The 13,009-nt window shown below is 41.2% G+C and overlaps 1 protein-coding gene across 2 annotated transcripts in view; it reads right to left on the minus strand.

Moving 5' to 3' along the window:
• The window catches only part of EDEM3 (ER degradation enhancing alpha-mannosidase like protein 3), a 66,501-nt gene that overhangs the window by 16,106 nt on the left and 37,386 nt on the right, over positions 1-13,009 (minus strand). The window contains exons 14-18 of one of the 2 annotated variants that reach the window (XM_066361714.1): positions 7,726-7,891; positions 7,325-7,479; positions 6,289-6,442; positions 3,124-3,315; positions 1,677-1,842 (exon numbers count right to left, since the gene is read on the minus strand). In XM_066361714.1, the coding sequence (XP_066217811.1) occupies positions 1,677-1,842; positions 3,124-3,315; positions 6,289-6,442; positions 7,325-7,479; positions 7,726-7,891 (833 nt within the window). Of the gene's footprint in view, positions 1-1,676; positions 1,843-3,123; positions 3,316-6,288; positions 6,446-7,324; positions 7,480-7,725; positions 7,892-13,009 lie in introns of both variants that reach the window. The other variant, XM_066361713.1, reaches the window with a different exon arrangement.

Raw genomic sequence — 13,009 nt, forward strand, 5'->3', positions numbered from 1 at the left:
GCTGATTTATCTCCACGGGGAAGTGAAATAAAAGACAGGATAAACAAATGGGACTATATCAAACTAAAAAGCTTTTGCACAGCTAAAGACAATAAGAACACAATAAAAAGACAAACTACACAATGGGAGAACATATTTAACAATACGTCTGATAAGGGGTTAATAACCAAAATTTATAAAGAACTTGTAAATCTCAACACCAGGAAGACAAACAATCCAATCAAAAAATGGGAAAAAGAAATGAATAGACACTTCTCCAAAGAGGACATACAGATGGCCAATAGGCATATGAAAAAATGCTCAACATCACTAGTCATTAGAGAAGTGCAAATTAAAACCACAATGAGATATCACCTCACACCAGCCAGAATGGCGCTCATCAACAAAACAACACAGAATAAGTGCTGGCGAGGATGTGGAGAAAAGGGAACCCTCCTGCACTGCTGGTGGGAATGCAGTCTGGTGCAGCCACTGTGGAAAACAGTATGGAGATTCCTCAAAAAACTGAAAATCGAACTGCCTTTTGACCCAGCTATCCCACTTTTAGGAATATACCCCAAGAACACCATAGAACAGCTCCAAAAGGAGAAATGCACCCCCATGTTTGTGGCAGCATTGTTCACAATAGCGAAGATCTGGAAACAGCCCAAGTGTCCATCAGAGGACGAGTGGATTAAAAAGCTTTGGTACATATATACTATGGAATACTACTCAGCCATAAGAAATGATGACATCGGATCATTTACAATAACATGGATAGACCTTGATAACAGTATACGGAGTGAAATAAGTAAATCAGAAAAAACTAAGAACTATATGAATCCATACATAGATGGGACATAAAAATGAGACTCAGAGACATGAACAAGAATGTGATGGCGGCCCTGGCCGGTTGGCTCAGCGGTAGAGTGTCGGCCTGGCGTGCGGGGGACCCGGGTTCGATTCCCGGCCAGGGCACATAGGAGAAGCGTCCATTTGCTTCTCCATGTCCCCCTCCTTCCTCTCTGTCTCTCTCTTCCCTTCCCGCAGCCGAGGCTCCATTGGAGCAAAGATGGCCCGGGCGCTGGGGATGGCTCCTTGGCCTTTGCCCCAGGCGCTAGAGTGGCTCTGGTCGCAACAGAGTGACACCCCGGAGGGACAGAGCATCGCCCCCTGGTGGGCAGAGCGTCGCCCCTGGTGGGCGAGCCGGGTGGATCCTGGTCGGGCGCATGCGGGGGTCTGTCTGACTGTCTCTCCCCGTTTCCAGCTTCAGAAAAAAAAAAAAAAAGACAGTGATGGCTATGGGGGTGGTGGGGTAGGGGGAGGGGGTATGGGGCGAGGAAGGAGAGAGGGAGTGGGGGAGGGGAGGGGCACAAAGAAAACCAGATAGAAGGTGACAGAAGACAATCTGACTTTGGAGGAGGGGTATACAGCACAATCAAATGTCAAAATAATCTGGAGATGTTTTCTCTCAACATATGTACCCTGATTTATCAATGTCACTGCATTAAATTTAATAATAAAAAAAATCACATCACAAAAAAAAAAGAAAAGATTATGAGAACTATAGAAATTATTAAGAGAGTCACTGGATAACCTACGTATTATGCCACCTAGTAAAGTGAAAATACTACAAACTTTTTAATACAACTCTGGAAAATACCTTAAAATCACCTCCTTTTAGTCAACAGACTTACCAATAACAATGCCCCCGATGGCCCCAGCATTCTGGATGTTGCGTGCCTTCTCTGCAAACATGCACTGTCCTCTTTGTATCAAAGCAATTTTCCCCATCACAGCCTCGGGGTTTGTTAGCTCTGAACAGCCATTGTATGGTTTACTGCTTGCAACAAATCCTCTTGTCTGTCGGAAATAAAAGTGACTTAAATATTCTTTTATCTCTGCAAATCACTATCTAGTCATTAAACACAATTCAATATCTAGAGTTTTAGACCTCATTTCTTTACTAATAACAACATATCCAATCTATATTTAGCATGAACTTATGTTATGAACATTTTGTGTATCAAGTATGCAACCAATATTTCTATTGTGCTTTGCAGTTTATAAAGCATTTTTACATAAATTACTAAACCTGACCTTTATAACAACCCTGAATGAAATGACAAAGATATTTCATTTTACATATGAGAAAACTGAGACTCAGGTTAATTTGCTCTCAGACACCATGTTAGTGGTAAAGTTGGAGCCTGTAGGCAGATTCATGACACACCCACACCCACATTTACAACAGCTGGGAACCGCTATAATTGGTAACCAGAAAATGTTTTCAAAGAGAAAAAAAAACAATTTAGTCTACGTGAATCTGCTAGCAGGTCTTCTTCCTAAAAAAATTAAAGCCACCAGAAAACTGATTTGAAAGATGTTAGTGTAAAAATGTAATAATACTGGTATTCCTTTAGAATATAAACCAGTGAGGGAGGGCATGGGCCTTCACTGGTTTTGTAAACCTGATAGACAGCAAACATCTAAAATCGTTCTTAGATATGGTAGGGACTCAAAGAGTTGTCAAATGGATGAATCAATCTATATATCTACATAGCTTTAAGATATGCATAGAATTAGTCTAAATTAGGGGTAGTAGAGTTCAAAGAGCATTGTCTTTAGGTTGTCAGGATTCTTGGGTTCTGGTTCAAGCTCTGTAACCGGTTAGTCTGAAGAACTTGTGAACTGTTTGACTATGCAGATCATTTCCTAGGTGAAAACTGAGAGGACCAACTAACCCAGTGGTCGCCCCAGTCTGCCCAGTGGAGCTGCGACTCTGCCGCTCTCAGCACCACGGAGCACTCGGCAGCGAGACTCCAAGTCAGATTTGTGTTCAGAAAAAGGTTCTAGTCATTTAAACATCTGAAAACCATTTTAGGTCAAAATTCAAGGCACTACAGACCAAAAATTGGACAATGTCTGAACAATGTTTTAAGTTAAAATCTATAAACATATTGCATAGACAAATTATGACTCAAAATTTTCAAATTATGCTTTTAACTTTGTTTTATTCTGGAAGGTTGAATATTTAGGTTTAAATATTTAGGTTAATAGATTAGAAAAGAGACTAAGAAATCAGACAATGCTTAAACAATATTTTTAACTCAATCTCAACAAGCATGCTATGCATACACACACCTCTTTGTGTTTGGACAGATCCAGCCCAAACTGAGCGGGCCCCGCGGTCAGCACTACCCTGCCAAAAAACGGGTGGGAAATAATTTGCACAGCTCGCGGAGGCAGCTGCTGCTCTTTCTGTTGCTGACTTGACAATTCAATCATCTCCTGCATGAACCTCAACCCGTCTTCAGCATCAATTGAACTAGCAGCCTAGGAAAAAAATGGATCATTTTATTCTTCCTGGAAATGTACAGCTTTTTTTTTTTTTTTGAAACATTTAACTTTTTGATTTCTTAAGTACTACTGCAACTATAGTTTCTACTCTAAAGGTTTTGGTCCTTACCAAATATTTATGACCTGATTTGCCCTAAAAAAATTCTGGAAATATTTTCTGAAAATTACAGTATCTTCTTTTTTGTGTGTGTGTGTGTTTTTCTGAAGCTGGAAACGGGAGAGACAGTCAGACAGACTCCCGCATGCGCCCGACCGGGATCCACCCGGCACGCCCACCAGGGGCAACGCTCTGCCTACCAGGGGGCGATGCTCTGCCCCTCCGGGGCATAGCTCTGCCACGACCAGAGCCACTCTAGCGCCTGGGGCAGAGGCCAAGGAGCCATCCCCAGCGCCGGGGCCATCTTTGCTCCAATGGAGCCTTGGCTGCGGGAGGGGAAGAGAGAGACAGAGAAGAAGGAGGGGGATGGAGTGGAGAAGCAAATGGGCGCTTCTCCTATGTGCCCTGGCCGGGAATCGAACCCGGGTCCCCCGCACGCCAGGCCGACGCTCTACCACTGAGCCAACCGGCCAGGGCACAGTATCTTCTCACTGTTCTATAAGCCACTTTTTTTTTAAATTTTATTTATTCATTTTTAGAGAGGAGAGAGAGAGGGAGAGAGAGAGACAGAGAGGGAGAGAGAGGAGAGAGAGGAGAGAGAGAGACAGAGAGAGAGAAGGGGGGAGGAGCTGGAAGCATCAACTCCCATATGTACCTTGACCAGGCAACCCAGGGTTTCGAACCGGTGACCTCAGCATTTCCAGGTCGACGCTTTATCCACTGCGCCACCATAGGTCAGGCTATAAGCCACTTTTGATACAAACTGAGAACTGACTTCTACCCAAGGATCAAATGCTCACTCTGCTTGTTGTCTCCACTGTTTCCCCTTTCAAGGAGTAAACCTCAGACCTGATCCATACTTCCTTTCTTTGAAATTATGAACCAACACAAGATTAAATTCAAAACATATTTATCAAGAAACTATTGGCCCTAGCCGGTTGGCTTGGTGGTAGAGCGTCAGCCTGGCGTGTGGGAGTCCAGGGTTCGATTCCCGGCCAGGGCACACAGGAGAGGCACCCGTCTGCTTCTCCACCCCCCCCCCCCTCCTTCCTCTCTGTCTCTCTCTTCCCCTCCCGCAGCCGAGGCTCCATTGGAGCAAAGATGGCCCGGGCGCTGGGGATGGCTCCTTGGCCTCTGCCCCAGGCACTAGAGTGGCTCTGGTCATGACAGAGCGACGCCCCGGATGGGCAGAGCATCGCCCCCTGGTGGGCGTGCCAGGTGGATCTCGGTTGGGCATATGTGGGAGTCTGTCTGACTGCCTCCCCGTTTCCAGCTTCAGAAAAAAAAAAAAAAAAAAAAAGAAACTATTATAATCCAGTACTTAACTAGATACTGGGGAGACAGTCGTTTACTTGAAGAAGTCCGTATCTAGAGAGAGACATGTAATTTTAGCTACACTGAACTTTTCAAGTGGGAGAGTGGACAAGGAAACGACCACCTGTGCCAGTGTGGGCCTGGAAAATACTTAGAATGAATCGGAATGAGTCTTCACAGAGGGCCTGACTATAGTAGAAAACAGATGCTTCCTGACACTTTACAGGACAAGTTGATGGGACTGGTAGGGGCTAGCAGCTAGAGGAGGACAGAGAGAAGCAAGAGACAGAGAAGTGCAGGTCTAGCCTGAGATTCCTAGCTTCGGTGACTGAGAGGATGGCGACAGGGTTTACTGAGACAGAACAAAAAGGATGCGAGATGGACCGCAGTGGGGGTGGGGCAAGAGGACTCAGGCCTGCACAGACACCGAGACGGGGAGGCAGAACCTACGACAGGTGCATCCAAGCTGGTCCTCGCTGAGGAGTCAAGTTCAGATCAGGGTTACACGTGTATGTCTACGAAATCAAGTGTACAAGGATGACAGCGGGCTTGTGGAAACAGATGAGACCACAGAAACGACCAGAGAGACGAGTGTGCCCCAGACTCTCTGCCAGTGCCTACGTTGAGTGGTCGTGCCGGGCAAGAGGGCCCCAAAGGCACGGACAGAGACGTGGAAAGGTATGTGCTACTGGAGTGCCCTGGAAGCCAAGAAAAGGACACAGTACAAAGGGGTCAGTCAACAGTTACAGAAAGGTTCAATCATATAAGGATTAAGGGGCCACTGGTGGCAATTCTGTTGCTGTTGAAAGCAATGTCACTGGATGTCACTCCCACTACTGAGTGAGGGTGACTGAAACATAAGGAAGCAGGCAGAATATTCCTTAAGAAAGAATGGATGTGGCAAGAACAGAGATGAGAATCAAATCTGGGGGGGGGATAAGACTGTGGGAAGTTTGAATTATACCTCATTATGGTTCTAGGTTGAAATTATTTAACAAACTGTAGTTTTCTCAGGATTAATGTACTAATATGGTGAATAATTTAAAGACCTCATGTTACAAAAACTTCTAAAGCAAAAATCAATAAAAATTTCCCCCAAAGAAATTATCTTTTCTGGACATAAACAAATAAGTGCAAATTTTCACTGCTATAGTGAATAAAATAATTAGATTCAGTAGCTCTTTGGAAACTAAAATAATGTAAAATATAGCTATAAATATTAAAACTACTACCTTTTAAGATTATGCTCTAAATAAAAATAGTGGAAAGACAAGGGACTAAGAACAGAAAACTTAGCCTTGAGTCCTACAACTGATTTTATTAACTTAGGCAAATTATACAACCTTGCTGTGATTTAATCTATACTATGAAGGGGTTGAATTAGATAGCTTTCCAATATACTTCCAAGTCCTGAAATTGTGTTCTCTAACTTTAAACCATACATTAAAAGTTTGTTAAAAGCCCAATATCATATCTTATTTAAGCCAATGAGACCAAAAAGGGCAGAGTTGGAGCTAATTAGTACACCAATGTCTTACTTGGATTGCATGTTGAACCAACTGGACTCTCCCATCTTTCAGGTGAATCAAACTCACCCCCATCTTCTTCAAGATTTCTAAATGCTCAGGGTTAGTGGCCATGAAATCTCTGGCTCTCAGAGGGGGTTTAGCTCCACTCCTGAAACTCTCCTCTCTGCTAAAAGTAATTACAGGCAAGGCTTAAAAAACTACAAGTCAGAAATGGGGAAAAACATAAAGCAAATAAAAATAATGTTAGATACTTGCAAACTGCTTGTTTCAGAACTAGTGAAAATGAAATTGAAAACAGGCATTTGCATATTTATAACTTAGATTATTAATAAGTGGTATAGCTTTTAAATATAATGTTTTACAATTATAAAATCATGTATATTATCAGTAAGGTAGTATTAGTCAAGAGAATTATAACCATTTAAAAGTACAGAATAGGTTGGTTTCGGGATTTTTTACTACTGATTTCTTCCTCAAAAAACAAATTTTTCTTTCCATATTTTAAAAGTAAAACAATAGTTACATCACTGAATGATAACATTCACTTAAAATTTTTATTTTAATTTCCTAGTGATGGCCATTCTAATTTAACTATTCAGAAGAAAATAAACTCATTAAGGCAAAAATTTTATTTAACAACCAATAAGTTACCTTAAAAAAAAATAAAAGAAAAACACTATATTGGCATTGCACAAAAATATATGTAAAAGGAAAAATATTTTCTATATCTAGGAGACATCTGGAAATATTTGATGGAACTATTTTGTATAAAAATGAGCTACACAAGTTAAAAACTATTATATACTGCCCACTAACAATTACTTAGTTCATTAAACAAAAGATAAAAAGAAAATTTTCCATAATAATAAAGACACTGTAGTATAAAATTTTCAATAACTATACTAATTTTTATTTTAATCAGCGATAACTACATACTTCAATATTTTTGGTCTAAGCAAATGTCTACTGTGATATGTCCCTTATGTTCTCTGCCATTTACTAAGAATCACTTTGATCTTAACAAACGTAAAATAAGACATCTTACACTCTGATGATGCCTCTGGGACAGCTCTTATCCACCACATTTTTTAAGGGTTCACGAATGCTCTGAGCATACAGGGGATCATTAGGGAAAAGAATCTGAGTATTTGGACAAGTCCAATCAAAATTACTGTCATCCAGTTCTGTATATTCCGAAGTCTACAATATAAAAGAATGTCATTAATTATTTTACTTAACATTTTAGCTTGTTGAAAGGAAATACTAAATAAAATATAAGTGTATACAGGATGCAATAAAACAAAATAAGAAAACACAGTGTACTTTTCCTCCTACCATACTAAATTTATTGAATTCTAGTCACGGATTACTTTTCACTTGGAAAAGTAAAAGAAACACAGAGAAGTAATAAAGAAAATAAGACATCTGATTCAAAACGTAACCTACTGTGTTCTTCTTAGCAGTGGTTTGATTTGTAGTAGAAAGCCACAGAGGTAACAGATGAGCTTCTGTTGTGAATATGTAATCTTCAATGTCAAAAATAATATCTTCTTTATCCGCAAACAACAGGTAAAGATATTTAAACATTTCAGCCAAGAAGAAAGAATCCATTCTAAAATAAGAGGTCACAAGTAAATGTAAGAATATAAAAATAACCAAATGCCAACTATCTGAAAGCCAGTCTAGGCCAACAGATCTACTTACACCAATTTAGATGTACAAAGAACTATAGACTATATCTAATTCCTAGGGTAACAGCCTTGACCCAAGTATTTTCCAGAGAAATAAAAAGACCAGTGTACCTGCCTACCACACAGGTAACACTAAATTTTGCCAATACTGCAAATAACATTTTCCTACTGGCCTTCCAATGAGGGAGGGTTTTCCATGTCTTCTATAGAGAACCAAGAGCCAGGAAGTAGTGAAGATAAACTTCACTACTGAGAACCATGTCATCTTTAATTAATATTAATTGAATGAAATGAAGTAATAAATTTTTTTGAAGTACTACAATATTTTTGAAGTAATACAATTTTTTTTTTCCCCTGATGCTGGAAATGGGGAGGCAGTCAGACAGACTCCCACATGCACCCAACCGGGATCCACCCAGCATGCCCACCAGGGGGCAATGCTCTGTCCATCCGGGGCGTTGCTCTGTTGCAACCAGGGCCACTCTAGCGCCTGAGGCAGAGGCCATAGAGCCATCTTCAGCGCCCGGGCCAACTTTGCTCCAATGGAGCCTTGGCTGCGGGAGGGGAAGAGAGAGACAAAGAGGAAGGAGAGGGGGAGGGGTGGAGGAGCAGATGGGCGCCTCTCCTGTGTGCCCTGGCCGGGAATCGAACCCGGGACTCCTGCACGCCAGGCCAACGCTCTACCCCTGAGCCAACTGGCCAGGGTCTGAAGTAATACAATTTTGATAGCAGTTATTATTCAGCCATTTAAGTGATAAACAAGAAGGCTTTAAAGGCAAAGGAATCATTTACCAAAAGTTGCATTAAAAAAGTATAATACAAAATCACATGGAGTATAACTTTTGTAAATATTTAAATATCTGTCAAGAAGGGAATATGAAAAAATTAAGGGGATAAAAATATGTGACCTTACAAACTAATGTTATGATGTTTTAATAAGCAATATTTAAAAGCTTTAATAAAATTTAAAGCGGCAGGAAAGAGTACGGTTGTTAGATAGAGTTACTGAAACATGAACTTGAATTCAATTGCCACCTCCCAAGGCATCCAAGTTCTTGGCAGTAATGAGTAACTTGTAGTTTACTGGACAGGTTGCAAAGTTTCACACCTCTTGCCAAGCACCATTCCTGGCACACTGTAGGCACTCAATAAACATTTAATAAATTGAATGCAAATTTAAACAACATTACTAAAGAATAAAGTGGAGAGGCCGTGGAACATAGCGGTAAAGACGTGGGCTTTGGAAATAGAAAAGACCTTCCACCAGCTGTGTAACCACGGGGACATTATATACGAACTATGAGCTTCAGTTTCTTCTTCTGTACAGAATGTCATCATTACACACTTAACACTAGTGTAAAGACTAAATAAACGAGATGCTGTATGTCCATGACTTAGAATAGCACCTGGCATATTGATGAGCTCAAAAACAGAGCTACCATAATTTTTCTACATATACATGATGTTTTACTTTGGGACAACTCACCTGTCATGCTTCAAAACCTTTTTGAACATGTTAGATGTTAATCTTTATAGAACAGATAAAATACTTCTTTGTCAACCTGCAGTACACTTACAATAATTTTATACTTTCTGGAGGACTGACAGTTATTATCATGAGCGAATGCTAGCTTGAGCACTGGAGACTTGTGAGCAGGATGTTGATTTTTGACAAACCCTACAATTGATTACAAAACACTTGGAAAAGACATGGTAAGATCACTACATATGAGTTGTGTAAAGCTAGCAAGTTGGGTATCTTATCTATCTAATCTGTATTAAAAAACAATAAACATGTACACAAATGTAAACACATAGGCAAGGCATTAAAAATGTCTGCAAGACTATTTTTTTTATTTAATTTGTGTTTACATAGATTCTAGTGTCACCCCGATGCAAGACTATTTATCAAATATTCTTTTTGCCATTTAAATTCTTTCCGGTGATCAGCCACTATCAGGAAAATAGATGCTTCCATCTGGGAGCCAGTGCATGTGTGGATACTGGTGAGCCAGATGACAGCATGGACAGGTGTGCAGGGAGGTCACAGAGCCAGATGCACAGAGCTGGTCACAGGACACTCTCAAGTGCCACACCATGAAGTCGTGGTCCTAGCCAGCATTCTTCCCAAAAATGTAGGTGGAAAATTTTTAAGGCATGCTTATCTAATCTGCAGCTCACTAAAAACAGGTGGCTTAGCTAATACATTAGATGGCTGAGGTTAAGATTCAAGCTCTCCTTTGATCTAAAGACAGATACACAAAATAAAACAAAATATGAAATACAGTGTGTCCGTAAAGTCATGGTGCACTTTAGACCAGTCACAGGAAAGCAACAAAAGACAGAAATGTGAAATCTGCACCAAATAAAAGGAAAACCCTCCCAGTTTCTGTAGGATGATGTGGCAGCATGCGCACATGTGCAGATGATGACGTAACACCATGTATATAGCGGAGCAGCCCACAGCCATGCCAGTCGAGATGCAGATGGTACAGAGGAAAGTTCAGGGTGTTCTGTGGCTCGCTAAATTCGAATCCATGACCAAAGTGCAATGTGAATATCGGCACGTTTATAACGAAGTGCCACCACATAGGAATAACATTACTTGGTAGGATAAGCAGTTGAAGGAAACTGGCAGTTTGGTGGAGAAACCCCATTCTGGTAGGCTATCAGTCAGTGATAAGTCTGTAGAAGCTACACGGGATAGCTACCTAAGGAGCCCTAAAAAATCTGTGTGTGAGCCCACATTGAACTGCACTGAATAGGTATAAAACTGGGAGAGTTTTCCTTTTATTTGGTGCAGATTTCACATTTCAACCTTCTTTTGTTGCTTTCCTGTGACCGGTCGAAAGTGCACCATGACTTTACGGACACATTATATTGGTGGGATAAGTAGAAAGTTCTAAGTTTACAGGTTTAAAAAAAAAAAAAAAAAGTCGGTTGCTCAAAGCCTGGTGGAAAGTTAAGTATCTAAGGCCAACTGGCCACAAAGTTCACTGTAAGTTGAACATAAAACAGCTGCTAAAAAATCTAAAGTACATCTAACAGCACAGTATTAGGGAAATTGGTAGTTCTCAAGCTGAGGCTGGGCCCAATGCAGCAGCGTGCACCCTGCCAGGAGTGAAGTCACGAAGCAGTGGTCCCACTGCAGAGAGTGAGCCCATCGGCCTCAGCAAGGCACAATCTCAAGCCTGAACCCAGATGGTAACTGTGCTGTGGTGCCAGGCATCTCTCGGGTACGGCTAAGTCTGGATGTGATATTTTAAGAGACACATTAAACACTGGAACACAATCAGAATGGAGCAAAGGCAGTGTAAGGGGTCCAGAAACAATGTCATATAAGACATACTCAGTGGGGGGAACAAAGAAAGGAATTACACTTGGAAAACTGGAACTCTCTAAACAGAGGGAATCATGGCTTCCTCTGTAATTCCTCACTGCTACTCCTCTCTACTGCAGCTTCCACTATGTGGTTGTGACTCAGCCTTTACACACCTATTTTCTTCGCTGACTGTAAGTCACGAGAGGACAGGGACTGACTCTAATTTACGTTTCCATCCTCAAGTTTAAGTGCAGTGGTTGAAATACAGTAAGTGATTAATTAGTACTGTAGTGAAAAGCCAATATGCCTTGTTTAGAATTGACTCAACCTTACTGACTGTGTGACCTTGGGAAAGTCCCCTAACCTCTCTGAGCTTTGGTTTCTTCATCTATAAAATGAGAATTATAAAGAAATTATACATCAGAAGGTTTTTGTAAACATCAAATGAGTTAAGCATCAGAAGTGCTTAGCTAGAAGAGTGCCTGGGATGTAGGAAGCAGTCAATAAATGTTAGATGAATGTGCAGGCTACCCACTTTCATTACTTGTTGTCTGTCATCTGTATGCTTCCTTTCAGAAACTATCCATTTCTCACCCATCAGCTGTGCTCTGGAAAGGGGGTTCCAGGCCTAAGTCATTCTTATCTACATGCTCTGAGTGAAGGACGAAGGGACAGCTCTGAGTAGACAAGTGCCGTGTTGCACCTGCCTCTAGTCCCCTGCCCGAATTCCTTCTACCACTTTCTTCTAATTCTTGCTCATATAATGACATAGGATCCTCCAAACCTTTCAGTGACGATCACATCCCAATTTGTACTTCATGTCCTTTAACATGTTTTGTGGCAATTACACAATGTTTAAAAAGCCTGTTATTCTGCCTGTCCTCGGCAATTCAATGACAGAAAAGACATGTTTCCATTTCATTAGTCCTCAAAAACTAGTGTAACTCTGGCAAATAAGACACCTTGGCAAACATCTGTGGAATGAACATTTGCTAACCAAATGGACAAACAATCTTTATTGTTCTTTTAAGGATGTGTTGCTATGTTCTAACAGTTAAAATAACCAGAGAAGTGATCTCGGATAACTGGAATGCTAGTCAGTATCATTAACCAAAGCATGCCTTTTTATATCTTGAATACTTAGTGCCATCTATAGCAACCTAGTAGCCAATGGAACAAACTGCAATGGTCCTGCCCAGCTCTCCAAATCAGACACAGAACAAGAATACACACATAAACCACTGTTCTCTTTTTGAGGAATTCTTGTCTGAACACAAATCATAATCCAGATCATTCATCATCACCTTGATAATTTCTAACATTTTATACAATATAAAAAAGCTATTAACAAAGGAGAAAAAAACCTCAATATTCCTAATATTCCTAATATCAAGATTCTGAAAATTAACAATCATTTATTCATCCTTTTAAAAATCATTTGAGGCCCTGGCCGGTTGGCTCAGTGGTAGAGCGTCGGCCTGGCGTGCAAGAGTCCCGGGTTCGATTCCTGGCCAGGGCACACAGGAGAAGCGCCTATCTGCTTCTCCACCCCTCCCCCTCTCCTTCCTCTCTGTCTCTCTCTTCCCCTCCCGCAGCCGAGGCTCCACTGGAGCAAAAGATGGCTCCTTGGCCTCTGCCCCAGGCGCTAGAGTGGCTCTGGTCGCGATAGAGCGACGCCCCGGATGGGCAGAGCATTGCCCCCTGGTGAGCATGCCGG

The sequence above is a fragment of the Saccopteryx leptura genome, chromosome 2 (assembly GCF_036850995.1).
Source record: "Saccopteryx leptura isolate mSacLep1 chromosome 2, mSacLep1_pri_phased_curated, whole genome shotgun sequence".
NCBI lineage: Eukaryota > Metazoa > Chordata > Mammalia > Chiroptera > Emballonuridae > Saccopteryx > Saccopteryx leptura.